This window comes from Phalacrocorax carbo, chromosome 18 (assembly GCF_963921805.1).
Source record: "Phalacrocorax carbo chromosome 18, bPhaCar2.1, whole genome shotgun sequence".
NCBI classification, from domain to species: Eukaryota; Metazoa; Chordata; class Aves; order Suliformes; family Phalacrocoracidae; genus Phalacrocorax; species Phalacrocorax carbo.
In genome coordinates, this window is record NC_087530.1 from 5,216,459 (window position 1) to 5,239,127 (window position 22,669).

Below are 22,669 nucleotides of genomic sequence, written 5' to 3' on the forward strand. Positions count from 1 at the left end.
TCAAGGCTAATCAGGTAGTAAGGAGCACCCGAAGAGCAGAATCTGGTGGTGGTTTAGTACTGTGCAGTCTGACTTTGTTTTTGAGATGTTAGATCCTAGAAGAACATTTTCAATAAATCATTTCTTTTATTCTTTTATATGAATTTGATTCTTCAGATGTAACTCCTGAAACTAGGAGGGAACTCCTGGCTTCCTCTTAATCAATGCAAGCTTTACAGTGACTTAATATGTAGCCAGATTGTCACCTCAAGAGCTATATTTTCCCTTACTGATTCGTGTCCGCTGGCTAAGTCTTCTTTTGTCATTACTCACTCCTGGTTCTGCTGAAGCAAGTGGTAAACGTGACTCCTCTAGCATGCATTAGCACTAACAGGGTTTACATGTCTGTTCAGGAACAGAACAATATACCATCTTTGATACAACCAGAGCATTGGAAAGTTGTAGTCCCGGCCAAAGCAGTAAAGTAAATGGAAAAGCAGGAACTAAGACTGTGTTTTTTGAAAGTCTGCTGTGAAGTTCATATAACATAATTTAATCTTGTTAGAGGAACATTTCATACGTATAAAGTTACTGTGGCTGAATTAACCCCAGTGCCAAGGTCGTTCATTTTTAGGTCAGTAGGCCAATGTTTACTAGACCTGGACAAATGCTGCAGGAAGGTCCACAAATGTTTGTTCACATATTTTACTTAGTTATCTTTAGCCCAGCTTTCCATCTCTTTTGTGTTCACTTCCAGTGAACATTAAAGCATTTGAGTTTTCCTGGCATAAGAATTCATGGAAGGCATATTTAAAATCTGTGATTATTCTATGAAGCTCAATTTTTAAAGTTGGACATGCAATCATTCACTAACACACACCTGGCCACTTACTAATGAGCACAGCTCAGGTAATGAATTTTAAATATTGACTGTTCAAAGCAAAATGTGATCATTCTGCATGTAAAAATATTCAAAAAAGTCAAATATTTCTGAATATTCAATAAATTTGAAGAACCACGAGCTATCAATAAATATTCCATGAACAGAAAAAGAGGCTACATTTTTTGATAAATCATTGCAAATTATTCCCTCATCTCTAGTTATTATAATGTTAATAGGAAGCACCTTCAGGTTTTTCCTATAGTGAAGTCTAATGATGAGCTATTGCGTGTTTCACTTTTCCTGTTAACTGGATAAAGTAAGAAGTTGAAACAACTCTGGTAATTGTGGGCTTATGGAATGGGCGAGCTCTTAATGCTATACTAAATTGCAGTTAAGGTGTTTGCATACTATGTAATGACTTAAAACTGCTCTACAGTTGCATCATATCCCTGTGCTTTTTAAGAAGAAATATAATAGAAGAGACGAAAACTGAAGTTGTCCTTATCTATGCAAATTCAGTCTTCTAATCTATTTCAGGGCAAGCCACTACGAAGGAACTGGTTTGGTCTTATGTATACATAAAAACCCCAGCTTTTCACATGTATTTATCTGAACAAGCTAAATCTAAACATCTATGATTTTCAAAATACTAAAACCAGTTTCTTCAAACTTTCTCTCTGAGGTGCAAACTATAAAGCAAACTAAGTCAGAAAAAAACATAGAATGTTTAAAATTAATCAGGTATGAGTACAGTTTTTCAGCAGTATGGAAACAGTGATTAAACCAGTGTGTTTAGAAAAGTGGTCTGAACATAAAATACCATGGCTTTTGGAAGGTTTAACAATTCAAGCAGCAGGTCTTCCCATTAAGTAAACTGACGTTGGGACAGGCTCAGAGCGCCTTAGATAAGATACCGTTCTGCAGTTACCAAATGTGTTATTGCAGATTTCTGGGAGGTGAAGTCCCATCTACCAGGCTCATGATATATTTATGTGAGTGCTTATGAAAGAGAAGTTGTAAATGTGCTATCTGATATGTATAAAATTTCATGATTTCTAGTTGAATAATTAGGCATTCCACAAGCAACCTCTCGAAAATGATTTTGTAGGCCACTGCTCAGTAGGAGGAAAACTGACCAGGAAATGAGACTGGAATTGAGCCACAAAGAGCAGAAGGAACTAAAACGCTGAAATACCCACATGTGTGCCCTTGACTGTTTTTGTGCAATAAACTCTCCTCAAAAGAGAGGACTAAGAATACCACTGCACTGAAAGAAGGTAGTATAATTTTGGTTTAAATTGCTTTGGCAAGTCTTAGCAGAGTGGACCCCCGGCAGTCACTAGCCTGTCTTGACGTGACACATCAAAGAAGTAAGCAAGACGGTAGCTGTTTCTGATAGCAGCGTGAGGCACCTTTGGAAGGTGACAGGCTCAAAGCCACAGACCCAGGCTCCAGCAGCAAGAGGCTGCAGGAGGCTTTGCCGCACCACCCTATGGGACCTGCTGACTTTCAAGAAACAGCAATTTCTTTCCCTTTTTCTCTTTTACCTGCTTGAATGTTGTCTTATGAATGGCTGATATTAGGAAAGGTGCTGAGAACTGGGGACAGTAGAGATAAATAAAACAAGAAAACCCACTGCCTGACTGGGCCACCTTGGCCGTTCCACAGCCAGCTGAGCTCTTGTGTGTATTCTGGAGTGCTTGCTCCACTCTAAAGTGACTTGAGTGGTAGTGTTTCAACCATTCCTGGTGAAATTGTTTCATGAGCTAATGGAGATTGTTCAGAAATCTTTCCGCATAATTAGTCAAATTTTCATTATACCTATCTACATTCTCTAGTATAAGCCTGCAGACATATTCTTTCTTTTATGATTATGCCCTTGAGACTGGTTAGAAAAAGAGATGGGATCCCATGACATATGGAACTGTGTGGAACAAAGAATCAAGCTCACATCATTAAGCGAAAGATAAGTTTTTGACTCGGGAAGTAGATAATCTGACTGCAGAATTGTTTCTGAGTATTTATTTTACCAATAATAACAAAATGAATGAGACTGAGACAAGGCATTTAGTCAAGTGATTAACAGCTGCTCTGACTGGCATGGCCAAAGGTTTAGATTTTATCAAGTTTTAACTGCCTAACATGGTCCAACCAAGTTTGGCACAGAATAAAGGCCTAAATTAACAAGGTGATGAAGAAAATTCTTACAAGATGGAAAGAAGGGTATTGTTAAATTCTTTTTGTCAGGAAATTAATATAATAATGGAAGAAATAAATATTATGGGGGAAAAAAATGCTAAATCTGTAGAGGAACTTTGTTCTCCTGTCAGATAGCAAATACTGTCTTACAAAACATCTCTAGATACGGGCAAAGTAATAGTCATAGGAAGAAACAGCACTACCCATTTCATGGTCCCAAGTTTAAAAATAAACTGTCTTGAACATTAAAATGTACTTTATTTAAACTTTCTGGATGATGAAAGAGTGAGAGTTACTTGAAACTATGAAACAGATCTTCTGAAAATCGGACTTTCTGTTATTTGCTCTGTGTTTGAGATTCTGCTTGTCTCGCAGGATAGCTGTTAAGATCACTAATGCTGAAGCCGCTGACATATGAAACAGTAGTGGGTCAGATGCTTGTGGTAAAAAGGACTGCTTGCAGATGTGGTGTTCTTATGCATCTCTCTGCAGGTTGGAAGTCCAGCGCGTGTGTTAGTGTGCAAAACTGGGCACCACTTCCATGTCAGTGTGCAAAAAGCATGGCTGTAGGCTTTGTGTTCGGCTTACCTTTAACGCTGATTTTTGTGCCCTTATTAACTGTCTGATATATTATGTTAATGACTTGGGACTTGCACAGATTTATTTATTTATTTTTAAGAAGACATCTCAGTTCACCTTTAACCAGAATATGCCTGCATGGTAAAATTCCTTTTGAACTCAATTGTGAATATTCAGCCTTTTTTTGTTCTTTCTTTAGAAAATTCCCAACGCGCTTTGGGCCAATCTGATCCAGGAACGTCTGTCAAACGTGGACTGCATCAAACAAGTAAGAATTGTTCCTCAGAGGGCCGGTGGATAAGCACTTACACAACTCGTGCATAGTAGTTAGCATTCTGAGTCCTGAGCAGAGGAGGGAATGGGGGCAAATCATTGGGGGCTCTGGAGCGGATTGCTTTCTTGAACATCAGCAGAGGGAGTTTGGAGCTTTATTAACAGGATAAAGGGGAGGATGAGAGTATGCATATGCTAATCTTCTAGCACAGAGATGATCAAAGGCTGAACAAGCATAGCTTTGTTGATTGCCTGGGGCAACTGGCAGAGTTATAGTGGACAAAACAGATAAACAGAAAATATATAAAAATCAATACATTGAGTTAAGATTTTAACTCTTATTGGGGAAAGGGGGGAAAAAGGATCTAACATTATTGATATAAATTTCTTTATTTCTCATTGTGTCTTTTTTTTCTTCCTGTTTTATGAAAAACTGCATTTGATTATATTCTCTTCTAGGCAATAATTAATATGTTCACTGTTATTTTACACAAATAGGCAACTGAATAGGTTTAGCTGTATTCAAGGATGTGTGGCTTCCCCCCCACCCCCTGTGCTTAGCCTTAATACAAGTAGAGACTTTTAACATAGAACTGAAAGAGAGCTTAAGTAGATTAATATTGGTTGAAATGAATGTCTGGACTCAAGGAAAGCAACATCTCTTTTATGTGTTTCCTTTAAAATCTCAGATATTGTTATGGTTTATTGAGTCCATAATCAGCCCATTATAAGGGTTTATTTGTAAGACATACTAATCTAATGGATAAAGCCCTGCTGCTAAACAGTGCCAAAATCAGACTCCACATTATTTGATGTACTTCTTGAGAGGAAAAAGTCCGGTCCAAAGTAGGCATTATGTTCACGAAGGACTGAATAGCTTTTTCAAAAAATAGTACGTGTTTTCAGAACAGTCACTCTGTCACACCCACACCCTTGGGTCAGGGTCTGATTAGTTCTTCCTGACCTCACAGAGATATTGCAAGGCTCATAGTTTTATTAAAATCTGTTGCTTCTTAACATCATCATCATCTACCTTGTTGGTTGAATAAAGCAGGGCTGTCATTGACCTTTCATTGAATTGTGAAAATTGCTTCCTAAAACTTCTTGGCATTAGGCACTGAAAGAAACTGGAGATGCTGAAAATCTTGTGTCTTGTACTTCTTTCTCTGTTTCTGTGATTTTTGGTGTAGTCTGCAACGATCTGCAGACTGGATCCTTCCACCCATGTAAAACAAAATCGCCTTGGGGGCTGGGCCATTGCCTTGTAGATCTTAAGATGGTAATTCTGTAGCGCAGAGGTGTCCATAGGTGCAGAGGAACATCAATGATACTAGCAAGAAGAACTGAAAAAAATTTCTGCCCCTGATTGAAGGTAATGTGAATGATTGCCAAAGAAGTCTTCATGTGCTTCAGTGCAAAGTCAACTATCTTAGCTTAAACCACTGATAGAAGTAGCTTTCAGTGGTCCTGCCTTGTGTAAGCTAGTTCAGATGTCATCCACAGCAATGAACTGTGGAAAGGATAATTCAGTCAGGATGGTAAGGAATAGCTGGAGATGGAATCTCACAAATTGTTCCTGCCCGAGAGGTTTGCTAGAGTACATCTGTCCGCGTCATATTCCTGTTGTGAGCATACAGCCGTAGCGAAATGGGTAGCATGCTGGGTCTCTTTAAGCAGTAGCTTAGAACTAGCAATAGCTAGACTTTGACCTATCCCATTATCTAACCACTGGTTGCATGAGAATTTAATTTAGAATGCTACCTGCTGGTGTTTAACGTTATGGAGAAAAATCAGTAAGCTAAAACAAATCTTTCCTTGCCCAGCTAATCTTGCCAGGGCATAGAAGAGTGCATGGCAGTGCCCTTACTTGCATTGGGAAGTATCTTGCTATAGAAGTCCTCTTCATCAGTAGAGAAAGCTCTGAAGGAGCAAAAATAAGTTAATGTGGGTGATTTTTGAACAGTTCATTGCATTTTTAGCTAAATCCAGGTTTAACAAGACACTTACTGCAACAAAAATCTGCGTTATTGGCTCCCTACGTATTTACCAATGACAGTCTAGGGCTCCTCCTCCCTCCAATAAATGTGAGCAATTGTTTTTATGAGGGGAAATTAATGAAACAGAAGCCTAGCTCATCTCCAAATTATTCTAGATTTATACCAGATATAAATCCAATTGACATTCATGGGCTTGAATTCCTGCAATTTTGGAGTAACACGGTGATGAGTTGAACCCTGTGCTTTTGAACTTCACCAGTATTTGCTTCATGGGGAATTACCAAGGCATTAGGATTTTAAAATGTGCTGGCAACTCTCAACTGCGAAGTGTGGATTTTTCTGATGCCCACGCCTGCCTTCTTTCTACTCACTGTGAACTAATAAAATCTGCTTTGCCGTGCAGATGAGACACAGGATTTAGGCAAAATGCACACTGCTGTTAGTTGAAGCTCTTATGTTCTTTCTAAATCTTGCTGCTGTTTCTCTTTGAATTCTGTTCCTGCGCTGGTATGATTGAGGCCTGGGAAGACTGTGGAAGAATTTTCTGGTTCATTACGAATAAGGATGTGACCCCCTCCCCTTCTTTTCCAAATGGACCATTTTTTTTAATGTAGTAGTTCCTGTGTTTCTTGCTCCATGCTGCTTCATCTGGGAGATTGAAACAATGGTTTTCACATCCCTAGAAAGAAAGGATTAAAGACATTGGCAGAAAACCTAAGAGTTATCAATTTTTCTCTACAAAATGCCGTAAACCTTACTCCATAATTGATCTATTAATTTTGAATTTGCAAAGTAGAATTAAGCTTTTGCATTGTTAGTCACTGTGCTTGAATTATATGGGTCTGTCTGGTTTCTCTTGAAGGTCTTTTTAGCTGAGCTATTTCATATATTTATTATTTAGTGCTCCAGATCTGGTAGTATTTAATGTATTTGTTTATCTGTACTAAATTCATGCAGGACCTAGGCCTTTCAATTTGCAGGACAACCTGTTTAAAAACACGCATGTGTTGTACCATCTTGTTAATTTTTGTGGCATTTTGAATTAAAGAGTGTAGCTGAGGAACACTTGAGAAGCCAGTATTGTCAGCTCTGGTTATACTAGCAAATAAGCAGCAAAAAAAGACTATGAATGTCAACATTTTTTATGCAAGCAGTGCAATGAGATATCATGGATATCCAGCAAGTCAGGTGATTTTACGATTTACTACCTTTTCCTTGTGGCAAGATGTGGAACATGCATCTCCAGTGAAACTTCTCCTCTAGTGAATATGTTTAAAATTTCTTTAAACCTGTAGAAATGAAAGTAAGTTAGAAAGATGATAAACCCAAGAGAGAAACTGCTCTTCTGACTGCTAACAGCTAGGCTTTAGGCTGGTTTCAGTCCCCAAACACAGCTTCCCTCAGCTTAACACTAGCAGCTTCTCCAGTTTGGCTACTAGTAGTTAGCAGGTAGGACAGGGAAGATGCCAGGGTACCCCTGGCATTTTCCGTAGTTGTGGTTAAATGTTTCTCGCATGATCTCTAAAAGGTAGTAGTGGCTGGGGCAATCTGTCCTCTAATGCTGTCTGGAGGAGAGCTGTTGGATGGCAGTAGCTGCTGTAAACTAGCAAGCTGGTGAACTCCTCTTCCGTTTAGGGCTTTTATGACAGTACCTCTACAACCTCCCCAGCATGCTTATTTTTTCACATAAGTTTCTGCCTGATTAAAAGAAGGTGTGTTTTCAACAGCTGATTTACCAGTGTTTGTTGTGATATTGTTGAAGTGAGTTTTCTGAACCATCAGTGTGTAAGCAAAATCCTTTGCTCTCCAAAGGCTGCACCCACCCTATGCTTTTTTTGCCCCATGCTTTCTATAATTGTTGGTATGGTTCTAGTTTTCCTTTTAATAGCAAGGGAAGGATCTCTCAGTGACTTTTATTTTAAGTATTACGTCATGTAAACTCCGAGTAAGGTGATGAGATGGTTAAAAAGCCAACAGCTGCATAGTGTTCTGCCTATATTTTATGTTCCTGTTGTTACCACCAGCAACACTGAATCAGTGCTGGATGTGTTACAGAACTATGGGGAAAAAGCCCTTTATAAAGCTTCCCTGACATTCAGCAAGAAGGGAGTGGATGTTCTTGGTCGAGTTAAGGTTTCAGTTATTTTTAGGGAAAACACATAGTTGACTTTTCCACATTATGATTGTTATTAAAAATCTTTTAATTAATGGGTAGTAATTTGTGGTCACTAAAACTTCCTCACATTGTGTATGTCTTTTCCATTTGAGAGGGGATCTATGCATTTTAATTGCAATATTTTCCTTATGTGATTGGAAATAGAGGTAATACTGTGGATTTTGTACTTCATTGACCAGATTTACACCATTTCTCTCAAAGCATGAGTCAGCATTTTTTTTCTGTGACTGTTAATAGATTAGGAGCAGTGTGTTGGACCGTAGTACCACCAGCTGTTTGTTTTATTTCTCCTTGTGGTGTCATTGGCTTGGCATTAATTGTACAGCTTTCATCCCACTGACAGTAGGAATACAGAATTTTTTGTGCTATTGTTTTGACACTCACAGGTTTATAGATGTCACAGGCATTCTCTAAGGAGAGCATTTTTATTGATCAACAGCTCTGCTGAGACCGTGTTATGTGTTCTTCTAATACAAATGTAGTTAGGACTGCAAGGGATCTGGCGGGTAGGTGTTCCAGCATACGCGGAAAACTTATGGCAAGCATTATGTTAGAACCTGGGATTTGTGAAGCTGATACGAAGACTTTTCATCTTACAGGGTTAGTACATGTTGGCTACGTCACCTCTGACTGCTGATGTTGTGGAGGGAAATTATAGAACTGGGGAAGGCTAGTGAAGAGATTGCTACATGATGAATTTGTGAGAGAGCAAGCTGAGCAACTCTACTTGTGTCTTAGGACCATTTACAAACTAAGCTTAGGCAAGTGATTCACATGAGTAGTGGTAGAATTACTTCTGATTGGTATTAAACCGTTCAGAAAGGTAGTGGCTGTCCTTGAGAGGGAAGGCAGAGAGCGTAATGGCTATTGGTTCTTTTTGGTTTTACCTTGGCAGATAAGGGCATCATGTTGTCTCTGTGAAACTCCATGCAAGGATGGTGATTTATCTGGGGAATCTCCCTATTCATCACCTTTTTTGTTTTCCAAGAAGAATGTGGCTCTTTTTTTTAAATAGCTTTGCAGCTTACTCAACCTACAAAAATAATGTAGGCAATAAAAGGTTTCTTTCTAATGGGAAATCTGGTAAAGTTGGAGCTGCTTCCATCATCCGTGCTGCTAATGTTGATGGACTGCAGGAGCTGGGTTGACAATATTTCTACTGCACTCCTCAGTCTGCTGTTTTCTGAAAATCTCAGAAATTTTAGATCCATACTGGCAAAGCTATTACTGAAATTTATTTTTTTTTTGCATTATTGTCTGTCCACTTTCTTCAGATGGGAGTGAAAGGCATGTAATACTTTTTCAAAAGTACTGAATGATGCTGTGGAAAAATTGTGCTGAGCTTTTTTCCTAAAGGCAGCAGTATTCATGACCTTTGATCTTTATGTGTGTCGCTGAGATTTCTTTCAGATGTGCCACGTAATTTCACATTATTTCTTTGTGCTATCCCTTTTCGTTAGGCAGTGTCAATTCTGGAATCTATAATTAAAAAAAAAAAAAAGAGAGAGACTCTGAAGGTCAAATAACAAGAGAGAACTGAATACCCAAGTCTTCATTATTGAGGTGGAAAGTGTGAAAGTATGTAAGCTTGGTATTATACCTGAGAGTACTGCCAGCAAAGGAATGAGACTTACATTTGGGAATGACCTTGAGCATTTCCTTTGAGGTTCCTTAAATCTGGAGAGGGAAGTGATGGTATTGAAAGTGCTTCCTTGTTGCTGACTTTCAGCATGGCATGGGTCTCCAAGGAGCTCTTCACCTGGCATTACAGCAACAGCAGAATGCTGTATTTACAGCGGTCTTCATGTGGGAAAGGATTGAGGTTTCCAGCTGAAAGAGGGTACAGTGACCACAGAGTAAAGGCACTGTGGAATTACTCACTTCTAGCCTTTGTTCCACCCTCGATGTGATAAGGTGCAATCCGTGCATAGATGTAAGGTTACTGCTATCAAGAAGAAAAAATAGATGGCTTCTTAAAGAAACAAATTTACCATGTGAAGTTACTAATTACACTTTAATGATAGTCAGGAGGGCAAAAAAGACCAGTGTTTGCATAAAGCATGATAGGCATATTTTAAGTCAGGTCTTGCTCTGCTGTGTCTTGCTTCCTCTTGCTTCGTTCCCAAGCCACACTCCCTTTTCACATTTTTTCCCTTTTTTTTTTTTTTTTTTATCTGTGACATCTGCTTGGAGCTTGTCCCTCCTGTGATACCATACTACTTGCAGCTGTTCAGACCTCCAGCTCTGAGCTGTGCATGGGGTGCCCTGAGCATACGGCCTTTTTGATGTGTGATAAAACAGAACCAAGCCACTGGGGGTATGGAGAGGGAATGCAGCAGAATATCAATAAACCTGTTCTGAACAAAGCTGCAGCTCTGTGGTGGAATAGACATTTCACTGAAGTGTCAAGTAGATGGATAATGTATTCTAATTAGGGACTGACTGATACCCTGGAACTCAGAGACCTTTGGAAAAAAGATCCAAAATGCTAACTATTTTTGTAGCGTGTGTTTATTTTGCACTTGTTTAATGCCTTAAAATGTATTTGTTGCAGGAAGCTATTTATTGAGCTGTGTTTTCTTACATTGCAAAAACTTTTAGCTATAAAATTGCTTATTGCTTGTTTTAAGGACCTTTGAAATGTGTATATAAACCTCTTGAATTTTGCTATGCATTGTTAAAAAACAATATTCTGTGTTTACTGCCTGTTGCTCAGAATGTGATTTTGAGCAATAAGCTGTAGTGACATCAGAAGCAATGGTTTTGTGGGGTGGTTTTTCTTTGTTTTGTTTTAGTTTCCAAAACTGTTGCACTTGGAGTGGAGGAGAACGAGCCAGATTTGTAGTCTGTGTAAATTGGCATAGATTTACTGCCTTCAGACCCCTGATACCATTTCTCTCTACAAGAGGATCTGGGCCTCTATATATGTTGTACAGGCACAATATATTCAGAACTAGTGCTGAAGTTCCTAGCATACCGCTAAAATTATTGTGCTGCCTTGTCTTCTGCAAATCCCAGGGGATAAACGGATTTCTCAGCACCTGTGTGACCTTAGGCAGCGGTTCATTCTAATTCGGTAGAGCAAACATTGAGAGTGGCAAAAATGGCTTGCAGTTACTTGAGTCTCTTATTTTCTACAGATATCAGCAGGATGACATGTTCCTGAAACCAGGCTAATTAAGGAATTTTAAATAGTCTACTCTATTTTCTTGTATAATTGGAATGTCCCAATTTCTTCCTACAGAAGTTGTGAAGATATGTTTCCGCGAAATACTTCTAAAACCTTTGGACCCCATACTGACAGAGCTTCAAATTTATGTGGGAGATGATAATGATTGCTAGCTAATGCAATATTAAAATATCTTTTTTATTTCAGTACAAAGATGGTTTCCAGATTTATTGTGATATCACAAAGTTATTTTGAGATATAGCATATAGTGACCAAGGACATGTGTGGTTAAGCAACTAACACAAATTAGACAAAGTTTGGAAGATTCGGGCTTGAGACTGGGAAGTGGATTGGGTTTCAAATACTGCATCACACAGAAACTGAGTGAGGCTGCAGCTCTCTTACAGATCTGTAAATGTTTTTTTAAAGATGCTCAATCCAACACTTAGCTGGCTATAACAAGGACTTAAGGGAGCAAAAGGCTCTTTTTTCTTTTTTCTTTCTTTTGCTCTGTTGCTTCATTAGCTTTGGGAGTGCTGGTTCCATTACTGTGAGTTTTCCTGTATAATTTAAGAAAATAATGAAAGCGTGCATATTTTCCTCAGTGTTCTTGGCATTAAATCTGTCTTTAGATTTGTTTAGCCTCTTTTTTATACACAGTGTGGGCTGGTATCCTTTTGAATATTTCAAAACTGTAGAAATTGTTTTGGGTTGTTTTTATTCGAGATAGAAGTTTCTTTTTTTTTTTTTTAAGGTTGAAACATGAAAAAAAATCATTGCTACAATACGTAAGTTCCCATTGCTCTGTGGCAGTGGTATTAGTGCATGCCATTTCACAAAAATATTGGTGCTTCATGTTTGCTTTCTTCTCTCACAAGCAGCCATAACAAATACAGTGCTGTTGTGAGAGCAGAAGGAGGTAATTTTTGTGCAAATAGCACTGTTGTTTAGTGCTAATTTTTGTTTTTTTCTCTTCCAGGATCAATAACTGTTTCATGTTTTTGTTCAATAGGGATGGATTTTGGAAGGCTTCCCTGAAAATCAGGAACAGGCATGGATGCTGCAATCATCTGGCATCATTCCTAGGCATGTTGGTAAGCAGTACAAGGTTTGTGTGTGATTGCATCCAGCAGGAAAGACTAGAAGTGTTTCTCCCCAAAAATCCTCAATAAATTCAGTGCCAATACTGAAGGCACTGGAGTCACCAGACAGCAGAATATTTCAGTATGGTTCAGACTCACTCAAAAACTTGAGGTAGTTTTTGAGTGAGACTTTAACCCTGTCTTTCACACATGAACCCTTTTCTTCTTACATGTTAGAGTACTGTAAATATTTTCTGTAATTTTTTTCTGGGGGAAAAAAAATAACACAACACCCCATCCCCCACCCCTATCCCCTCCCCACCTCCCCAGAAAAAGACCCACTCCAGCAAGTGTCTCTCCCTGGGCAGCTATATGTAGCTTTGTTTCTGTTCTGGGAGTGGGGCTAAGTTTTGTTTGACTTCAATCTCTAGAAATCATCCTTTATCCTCCGACCAAAACAATTCCTCTTGTACTAAATACAAATTAATCCTTCTGTTGAATTAGAGAATGCAGACTTAGCAAACTTTACTCCACCAAGTGAAGCAGAAACATCATGCTTTTAAGCTTGACCTTTCAGAGTATGAGTGGATTCTGGCATGATTTGAGAGGAACGTTTGTTTACTGGCGAAGTGCTTATAGACAAGGCCTTGACAGCTGCCATTGCCTTCTAGAAGAAGCCAGTTGTCCCGAATTAATATAGTTAGAGGACCTACTTAGAATGTAGGAAGTTATTATGATTGTGTGGAATACAGTGTAAAATGATAAATGTCGAGCTTGCCAGTGGATAGTGAACAGAATGTTAGCGAACTTAATAAATTGTCACTTTGGATTTGATTTGGATGAGATTCGACTGTTAATGAAGAATTCAGAAGCACTGCAATAGAGTTAGGCAAAAATGTTTAATGTCTAGTACTTGCATGTATTTTTAATATAGCTAATAACATCTGAAGTTGAGTTTTGCTCACAATTATATCTGTGCAACCAAGACCTGAATGAGAATCTTAAAGCTCAGTCTGTCTAGTTAATCAAAAAGAAGACTGAGAGGAGATGAGATTTACGGTGTATGAGTACCTTAATAGGGAGAGAAGCGTCTGAAAGAGCTATTTGATACAGAGAAGAAAGTCATAAGAACAACTTGTTTGAAACCTGTAATCAAATGCACTGAAAAGAGTAATTAAATTACAATGTTTAACTGTGAGGATGATTAGCCAAAAGCAACCTAGGGAGCTGACAGATTCTCCATCTTTTGATGCTTTCTAATCAAGTTTGAACACTTTTCTGTGAGGTTATAAAAAAATAAGTTTCACCGGTCTCACACCGAAGTACCTGGGTGAAAAGTAATTGTTTGTGGTATAGAAGAGAATCATTCTTGAGCCCTAGGCTCCAGATACGATGTAAGTGAGGGAGAACCTTGTTAATTAGTAAGGATGACAGGGACAGCTAGTACTTATCGGTACTGGACTGGATTAATGTAGATTTTATCCCCCTATAATGTTTAGAAGATGGAGCAAAATTCTGATTAAAAGTGAAGTACTGTATTTGTGGGTAGAATGCTGGGAAAGGCGAATGAGGCAAATGTGCTTGAAATATATTCATCCATCTTTAATACTAGGATACATCTGAACAGTTACGCAAAGTAAAGCAACTAACTAACAAGAGCCACACTTTTTTCTTTATGTTCTTTCTTTCTTCCTTTTTTTTTTTTGGTCCTAGTTGTGCTTTATGCCCCAGACACTGTGCTGATTGAGAGGAACAGTGGGAAGAGGCTTGATCCCTTCACAGAAGGTGCAGTATGTGTTTACTCCTGATGTCTGCTAGAAACTAGAGTGTTGCTTGGTCTCAGAAACATTAATACCAGTGGGATTAAAATTTAAATGGTATCCCTTTAAGAACTAGCAGGAATTTATAATTATAAATTTAATCTGTTTGGAAAAAGTATTTGTTGACGTTGCACTATTTTCTGTGCCAGTAAAATATGGGAAAATGTAAAGCTCAGTACTGACCCTGCAAACAGTAGACTATGGCAGTACAGAATATTTGAAGGTTCGATCTGTTCATGTGGGTGTATGTTCTGCTGTGCATCTTTGTAGATCCTGGGATTTTTTTCTGAAGTGCAGGTACGCTTTTAGGTATCTTCCATTAAATGGCTGTCAAATAGACTTAGCTCTGTATTGTTTATTGAGTATCATTATCAACCATCCATCATGAAATAAAATCCTGACAAAGCTCAATAAAAAAAAATCAAGTTGGATGTCTTAGGAGTGGAATTAGGAGGGACATTCTTAGCTAAAGAAATGGCTTTTATTCGCTATAAAGGAGATCTGCTTGTCAAAGGTCTTGCTTAAGTTTCAGTCTAAGAATTTGGAGAGCTATCCCCAGTTCCTGTTTCTTACTCATCGTGCTGTCTTGGCTACACAGGTGGGCAGTTACCTTGGCCACTTCCTATCTGTGCAACTGCAGAGTAATAGTCAGCTGACAGTAGAAGTAGGGAGGGAAGTACACAGGTTATTGCTTGTGCCACATGTAAAGCTTAAGCAAAGACCTTGATTTTGCTCAGGAAACCTTTTGGAGCTGAGCAAGACCTATTAAATTATCCTCTTAGATCCTAATCACTGCCTAACTTCTAGAGGTGTACCATACAACCTTTGACTGGCCAAGTGATCTGCTGGTACAGCAACGTTTGGTGAAACCAGAAGATCTATCTGAAGAGGAGATGTCAAAGAAACTGCTGAAATATCACAGAAACTTCCCCGAGGTTTTCCAGATCTACCAAAAAGTTTTGAAATCGATCAATGCAGACCAGCCTTCAATGGATGTCCTTTCACAGGGTAAATATGTACCTTTATGGTAAATCTGATAGTTGATAAACTCTTAGTTGAAAGGTAGTTCCTAGCTGTTGGAGACAGTTTGTAGAATTAGGGTTAGCCACCACAGATGGCTGCCAGATGAGTTCTGTTCTCTCTAGTACAGCATTTGGGGCTGTACCTGGGAATTATTTTACAGGACTAGAGTAAGTGCAGATAAGTGGAAAGTCTTAGTAGCACAGTCCTGCCAAGGAGCAGCTGACTCAGTGGAGCAAATGTCATGGTTATTTTGCAAGAGTCTTTGCTAAAAGGCTGCATTGTGGGTCAATTGTTCATCTCCCCAAGGGCCAGTACCTTCCACAAGTCTGGTAACAAGAAGTAGGAGTAGTTCAAAGATGGTAATGTTTCATTATTTAAAAGCTGATTGTGCTGGTAGCTTTTCTGTTCAACATTTCTTGTTTGCCTCTGCTTGTCTGTAATGCAATCTGACTTTTAATGTTGATTCTTCAAGAAGAGAATAAGGAAACTGCCAGGAAGACCAACTGATAATGTACTTTGTAGCTGTCACTCTGTAGATGATCTGTTATATCCCAGTAATTTTGCATCTCAAAAAAGGTCTTTTTTTTAATAACAAGTGCTGCACTTTTAAGATAAACAAGTAGGAAGTTTATATTCTGAATTTACACATTAATTACCTCTAAATTACTTAATTAAATTTAAAAGTTCATATCATCATTCATAAAGAATTCATGCCTTGAATTGTAAATAAAAATGTGAGTGCCTGAATATTAATTATTATTAATTAATAATGTAGTGAGATAAATTGAAAACTGGAATGAAAAAATCCTCTCTAGATCTTTTTTTCTGCAGCGCATCAAGCAGCCAGATTTTTTTTTTAAAGAATAATTAGATGTGGAGACTGTCTAGGGGATCATTACTCCTAATTAACTTGGTTATTTACTGCAAATTAAGCATCATTTGTAAGCAGGGTGCTTTGCCTGTAGTGTTTGTGCTTTTCAATACACTGGGTTATGGAAAATGTTCAGAATAACTAGAGCACTCCTTGGGTAGCTGAGAGTTGGTTTTTAGGAAGTTATGCAGCAAACCCACTATTTTCGCTTATGCTTTTCAAGGTTTTTCGTTAAGTATTTTTATTGCTGCAGGCAGACTTAAAGAAAGAGCAGGTCTCTCATCAACATTAGTATTATTATAGATTGTTTCATACAGTTATAAGTTTGTAAACTCTTAAACTTTAATGCAATTTCTGCTAATGTATGCTAGGATATATGACATCAAATTCAGTTGTACGGTGTCGTATCCCAGTACACCTTGTGGCACTGGAGGAAGAGATGTGTGTGATCCCATGTGGTTGCAGTTTGAGTTCGTTCCTCAATACTTTATGTCCACTATCTAGAAAGAGCAGGGCTGGAGTTCAGTGGAGATGCTTCTTTATTACAAAAAGACTTTATAATGATACCAAAGTGTCTAGCAGAGGGTTCTCAGAAAAATTGCTAGTTAGTATACAGTAATGTGTTAATGATGGTAGCGAAAATACTGATCCTTCTGATGTTCTCTATCCATCCTTTTGTGTTGTTTTTTTTTTTAATATGGGCTTATGATTCATACAAGTATTAATCTAAGCCTGTCCTATTTGTTAAGCTAAAATACTATTTTTATTATAAGGAGTCATTAGGCTAGAGAGTCTTTTATTTGAACTGAAGATGTGTGGGCTAACACTTAATTGTACCCATTGCAATTAGAGAGGAAATCAAAGTCATAGGTGTGCCCATGCTGCTCTAATCACGGGTAACCATGGCAGTCAGGATACGGTGGCATGAACTTTAGTCTGGCAGTTTGCATCGACAGTCCCTGGAAAGCTTGCTTAGCTTGTGCTGAAGCTGGAGCTGCTCTCTTCACTAGTATTGTGAGCCATAAAAGGGGCACAGGGAGTAAGAGTGCTTGGCTATGCCAAATATGATCATAACTTGTCCTCACTGCCAAGGTGTGTCTTCCTTTAGCTTCTTGGTGATCTATCACATTCTCTTTTGAGATTGTAACAAAGTTCAGATCCCTATAATATGGCAATGTTGATGATGCTTCACATGTCCTGTGGTCTTTCCAAAGCTCTTATAATATGTAGATAGACCTGGATGTAGTATTTCCTACGCAATACAAAATGTAGAATGATATCCAGCAAACGGAGTGGAATAGGCCAGAGAAGCTCAAATATCCTTAATATGCTCTACAAAAGTAATGGACAAAAAAATAAAATCATTCTCGGTTATGTGTTGTATGATATTATAATTAGGCGTCTGTAAATCACACACACAGAGCTGGATAAATGTCATATTCATTTAACATCCTGAGTTTTTACACTTAAATATTTGTTCAGAAACTGCAGAAAGTATTAAATGTAATTATATCCCTCTCTAATTTGCATGGTAAAAACGTACCTATCAAGCAAAAATTACTTCTGCTAAAAACAACACGGTAAAAGAGCAATTATTAATTGAATCTGTTCTTTAAAATGGTTTGACATCTACTGATGAAAGTAAGTATAGGAATGTAATGATAGTAAGATTTCTAAAGTGCTTCTCAGTGTAAGTTGCTGACATGACAGTTTTATCAGAGTCCTGATTTTCATTGGAGTATCTAGATATTCCAGTGAAAAAATAAATTATGATCAACATGACAACCTTTTTTTGACAAAAGAGAGAAGTTCAGCAATGTTTGCTTTTTTAAAAAAAAAAAAAAAAAAAGAAATAGGGTATAAGCTGTATTTCTTGCCTGTCCCTCATGTTCTAGTTCTGACCTATGTCCAAACACGTCACCGATCAGCTGCCCCCTTTACACCACGGATTCTTTTTTGTGGACCCCCAGGCAGCGGGAAGAGCCTGCAGGCAGCACTAATAGCTCAGAAATACGGTGTTGTCAACAGTAAGTTCTCAGTAAATATCCCCTTTGCTCAATTCCCTCTTTCTCTCATTTTGATCATTTATCTTTTGCTGTCTGTCTGTCTTGCTTGCTCATAAAATTTCTCTGTTTGTCCACTGTTATGGATGTCAAATTTTTCAGGGAAGTGAAAAGTATTTCAATGAAGAAATATAACTGATAGAGCATATATTCTGTGACAAACCAGCTCTAACATCTTTTTATTCACCATTTTTTCTAGCCTTTACATCAGTATTTTTCCATGTGTTAGATTCCTGTAGTGCTATGAATTATTCTGTGGAGCAGTGGACCATGAGTAACATCTTTGCAGTTTCCACTGTCTGACCAAAACTGGGGCACTTTTAAAACAGAATTTACACTGAACTTGAATGAAGACTCAGGTTCTGGCCATCAGAAGTAATGTATTAGAAAAGGAAGCAGTTATTTAAAAGTGCATTCTCCTTCTTTTGTAAAGGAGGCCCAGAAAATTTTATATGAGGCTTGTTCATGGTTAGCATGCTAATATTAAAAAGTCCTATAATATGAATACAGAGCTTGGTGGTAGGATCACTGCAACATGCGCCCATGTTCTAGAATGTCTTCTAATAGAGGGATAGCCATCAATTATTTTAAACAAATGCCTGATACCTGTAAAAGTTGCTGATTAGTCATACCCTCTTTGTTAAGTAAAATGCACGTTTGTTTCATTAGTATTCTTTCAACCTATACCAAAGGGAAAAATCAGAGTTAAGTAGGTAGTGATTTTATTTCTTTTCGGGAGAGTCTGTCATTAGTGGAGCTCAATCAGTTGCCCAAAGCAATGCGCCAGTTTGCTGGTGTCTTCCCTGAACTCCTGGTGAAGTCAAAAGATTTCATTGCACCTGGATTTAGCTTTACACATGAATAACAACTTCAGGATCTGAGCAGTATTGTTTTCTCTTACAGGTTTAGTAGATCAGAAAAGAAATAAATTTTTTCAAGTTCAAACTTGAACCTTCAGAAAAAGCCACATGCTTTCCATGTAATTGTTCCAACTCATGGCTAGATCGTAGGTTTGTCAGTTCCGTTAAAGGGACAGAAAGCTATGAAACTGGCTACCTATCAGTTTGGAGTTCTAGGTTTAGTATTTTTGTATTTTAGATCTTTATTTTAGTGTTTTAAAAAAATACATGAATAGGACTAAAATGCTATCCAGTGACCTTGAAAATGGTACATTTAATTTATTTAAAAATCTATATTACAATCCTGGTAAGTACAAATAGAATTGATAGAATGTTTATGCCATCAGTTATTTTAATATTGCTGCATTTTATAATTTCATACTAAAAATAAGTATTTGTAGGTTTATTCAAAGCTGTATTTTTAATGTGTAATTGGCTTAATGAAAAATAAACCATGTTTGAATGTGTTAAAGAAAAATTAACTTGTTCTTCTGTTTCTGAATATTTTTTTACCTTTATTTCTAAAATGGCAAGTTTAAGTGTTTTCATCTAGATAAAAATTTGTGGGTTTTTTTTTAAGTAACGGCTATATGAGAGAGTTGCAGATCTTTTCAGTAAATACCATTACCACTGCTTTACCTGTATGTTGAATTTTAAGTATACTGTAAACAAAATATTTAAAACAGAGTCGAAAGACCATCATGTTTCAGAATAGTGTTCAGCACATACTGAATTTCCAATTAGGCCATTGGGATTGAAGCACAGGCTTAAAAATTTAATCCTATGTTTAAATAGTCTCATGAATTGGATTGAATTTAGGTGTGTACATACAAATTTTCTTAAGCTGGTGTCTATGCACTGAGTTTCTGTTATGTTTTAATACCATTTATTGTGAATATGAATTTACTTCTCCAGGACAACTAGTGGCTGTTAACATTTGTGTTCACCCCTTGCCACTTCAACATTAAACTTCATCAACTTTGTCCAAGAAATGTTCCTGTGGAATATTTTTACTCTTCGTTGCCAAACAGTGTGATGAACAGCGACAAAGCAGATGAAAGGGCTTGCTGCTTTTTCCATGAAAGTCAGTGCAGCTGTAGGTGTTGGTGCTACTGATTTCTGAAAAGGTGGAATCAATTTATGATTATTAATTGAAAGGTCATGCAATAATGTCCACAGTGACTGTTATATAATACTTACCTAAAGTGAGTTGAAACCAGGACTTGTGATGTTGTGTAACCTCTCTGCACCTTAGTTCCCTCCCTGTAAAATAAGGATCAGGACTGTTGTATCTAACTCGCGTGGGGCAGTAAAACACAATAAAATAACTTTGGTCAGAACGTGCTATCCAAGCCCAAAGTAGCAGTTTTTCATGTACAACTGCCCTGACTAAGACTTTAAATCTGCATCTCCTGGTGTTCTGTGTATTTGCAGTCAGTGATAATATTGCATTAGCACAGTTTTAAAAATATAATTCTGACATTATCATTAAATGACCCAGGGAGTCACTTCCTTGAACTGCATATTATCCTGCACCTCCAATGGCGTGGTTCAGATGCTGTTCAGCAGGTGTAACTTTATTCAGTAATTAGAAGTTTATAAAAAGTCAAAACCACTAGCATTCCCTTCAGTTATTATTTCAGAAACATATTTGATTAATATCTTTCTATCTTTCTGTTTTTAATATGTTCTTTACCAAATGTATTCTTTTTTATTCAGTATTCTCCCCTGCTCAGTCTCTTCGCTTTTTGCTCTGCTTGGCCAAAAAAAAAAAAAAAACCAAACCACATTCCTAACAACAAACCCCAAAACCTACAACTTTTATTTTATTCAGTGACCTTATTCCAGTATGCAGCTTCTGGGTTTTTTTCCTTTTCTTTGTTGCTTCCTTTTTAAAATTTAACCTTGTGTCTTTTTTGTTCTTCCTTCCTGTTAGTTTGCTGTGGGCAACTGTTAAAGGAAGCTGTTGCAGACAAGACGAAACTTGGAGAACTCGTTAAGCCTTATATTGACAACGGATACCCAGGTAGGGCACCTTGTCGTCTCATTACAAATTTGTGGTGAAAAACAAATGGAGAGTGAATTTTTCTTGGTCAGACTCTAACCTGAGTTCCATCAGAGTAATCTGAAAGTTGATTCATTCCATTCATTGCATGTGATTTGTAGCACTGCGTAACAGAGGTTTGATTTCTAAGCTCATCAATATCTTCAAAGCAAATACTTCACTGTTCCACTGAATTCAGATTTCTTGTACCCATTCCAAAATCCGTATTCCATGTTTTTATCTCTAAATCAAAATCAGAATTCTGATATAGGTATATAATTTTAAAATGTTTAAACTGTTATTTAAGGAACAGTATTATGTTTCATTTTTATTTCAGGCGGGCTATAATAAAGACTCTGCTTTTATATGTGGATTTTGACTTTTAGAATGCTTCTGTAGATTCCTCTACTTTCACGCAAATATTTTAAACTTAAAAATAAAGTTTCTTTGAACTTCATTTCTGTCAGCATTTTTGGCTGTAGGAGGGGACTACCACAAAGAACATCTAAGCATCCCTTGCTTTTGGAATGCTCTGCAGTGATTTCAGAGGAAGCATAAATACTGTAAGCTCCTTAGGGCAGCAGCTTAAACTTACCTGTTTGTTAGTTGCCGTTCACACGGATAGCTCTCTGTATGTGGTGGGTATTAAAAATCAGACAAGATCTGTAGTTCTAAAGGATAAGTTGTATTTCAGTAGGGTGGAAGAATGTTTATTTTGCCAAATTACAGTTGCCTGGAAGAGGAATTTTCAGTCCTGTTTCTGGCAACAGGCCAAGTGGTTACCAACAATACAAATACAAGGAGGCAATCTTGCTGAAGATAGAGGAATCTCGGTTAAGCTTCAATATTAATGGAGTTTTGAGCAAACCCTCCCTGAGCAAAAAAAAAATCTTCATTGTCTTATTTTTGGTGAGGGGGAAAGCTTGAAAGTCCTCTTTTTTGCGCAGTACCTTAATTCTGAGACTGAATTACACAGATCTGAAACATGAGCCTATAAAATTAACTGAAGTTCCCTTGATACCATACCAAGAGATTCAGTACTTTTCTAAGCATTTCAAAAAGACCTTTGGCAGCCTGCAGCTTTGGGTATTCTATCCCTCTGTCAGTCGCTTTATCAAGCCACAAAGTAATTCATTTTAACTCTAAACTTCATCTCTAGTGAATGGATTGCATTTATTCCTAATACAGTAACTCGGCTAGTTCAATGCATTAATTTTCTGTGGCAGACACCATATTGCTGGGACTAGGAGCTTATGCAGGAGCCATGGGCGTGGAAAGCATGAATCTCTATGGCCTGAAAGAGAAGCTGGGTGCTCTATAACATAGGCACAGAGATCTAGGAGAGGGTTTTCTGATTTAGAGATACTGCTGATAAGAGTGGCCATTTTTTAACTCAAAGGCAAGAGATCTTAGCGTATATTAATTGCAATTATCATTGAGCTTTATGTATGGAAATAAGTTCTTCGTGTGTATGTTCTGATTGTCCTGAATGTGGCTACTTGTGTAGGAAGTCTAACTCGTGTGTGGAGATCATCTTAAGCTCTGGGCCTTTTCTGTCTTTTTCATGGTATCCATTGATTTCAGAATCTTAGACGTATGCTGAAATTTCACT

At 37.7% G+C, this 22,669-nt stretch overlaps 1 protein-coding gene across 2 annotated transcripts in view; it reads left to right on the forward strand.

The window, feature by feature from the left end:
- AK8 (adenylate kinase 8) overlaps window positions 1–22,669 on the forward strand; it is a 72,943-nt gene that overhangs the window by 9,206 nt on the left and 41,068 nt on the right. The window contains exons 5-10 of one of the 2 annotated variants that reach the window (XM_064468799.1): window positions 3,840–3,908; window positions 12,268–12,349; window positions 14,051–14,122; window positions 14,965–15,165; window positions 17,947–18,078; window positions 20,950–21,039. In XM_064468799.1, the coding sequence (XP_064324869.1) occupies window positions 3,840–3,908; window positions 12,268–12,349; window positions 14,051–14,122; window positions 14,965–15,165; window positions 17,947–18,078; window positions 20,950–21,039 (646 nt within the window). The remainder of the gene's footprint in view (window positions 1–3,839; window positions 3,909–12,267; window positions 12,350–14,050; window positions 14,123–14,964; window positions 15,166–17,946; window positions 18,079–20,949; window positions 21,040–22,669) is intronic. The other variant, XM_064468800.1, reaches the window with a different exon arrangement.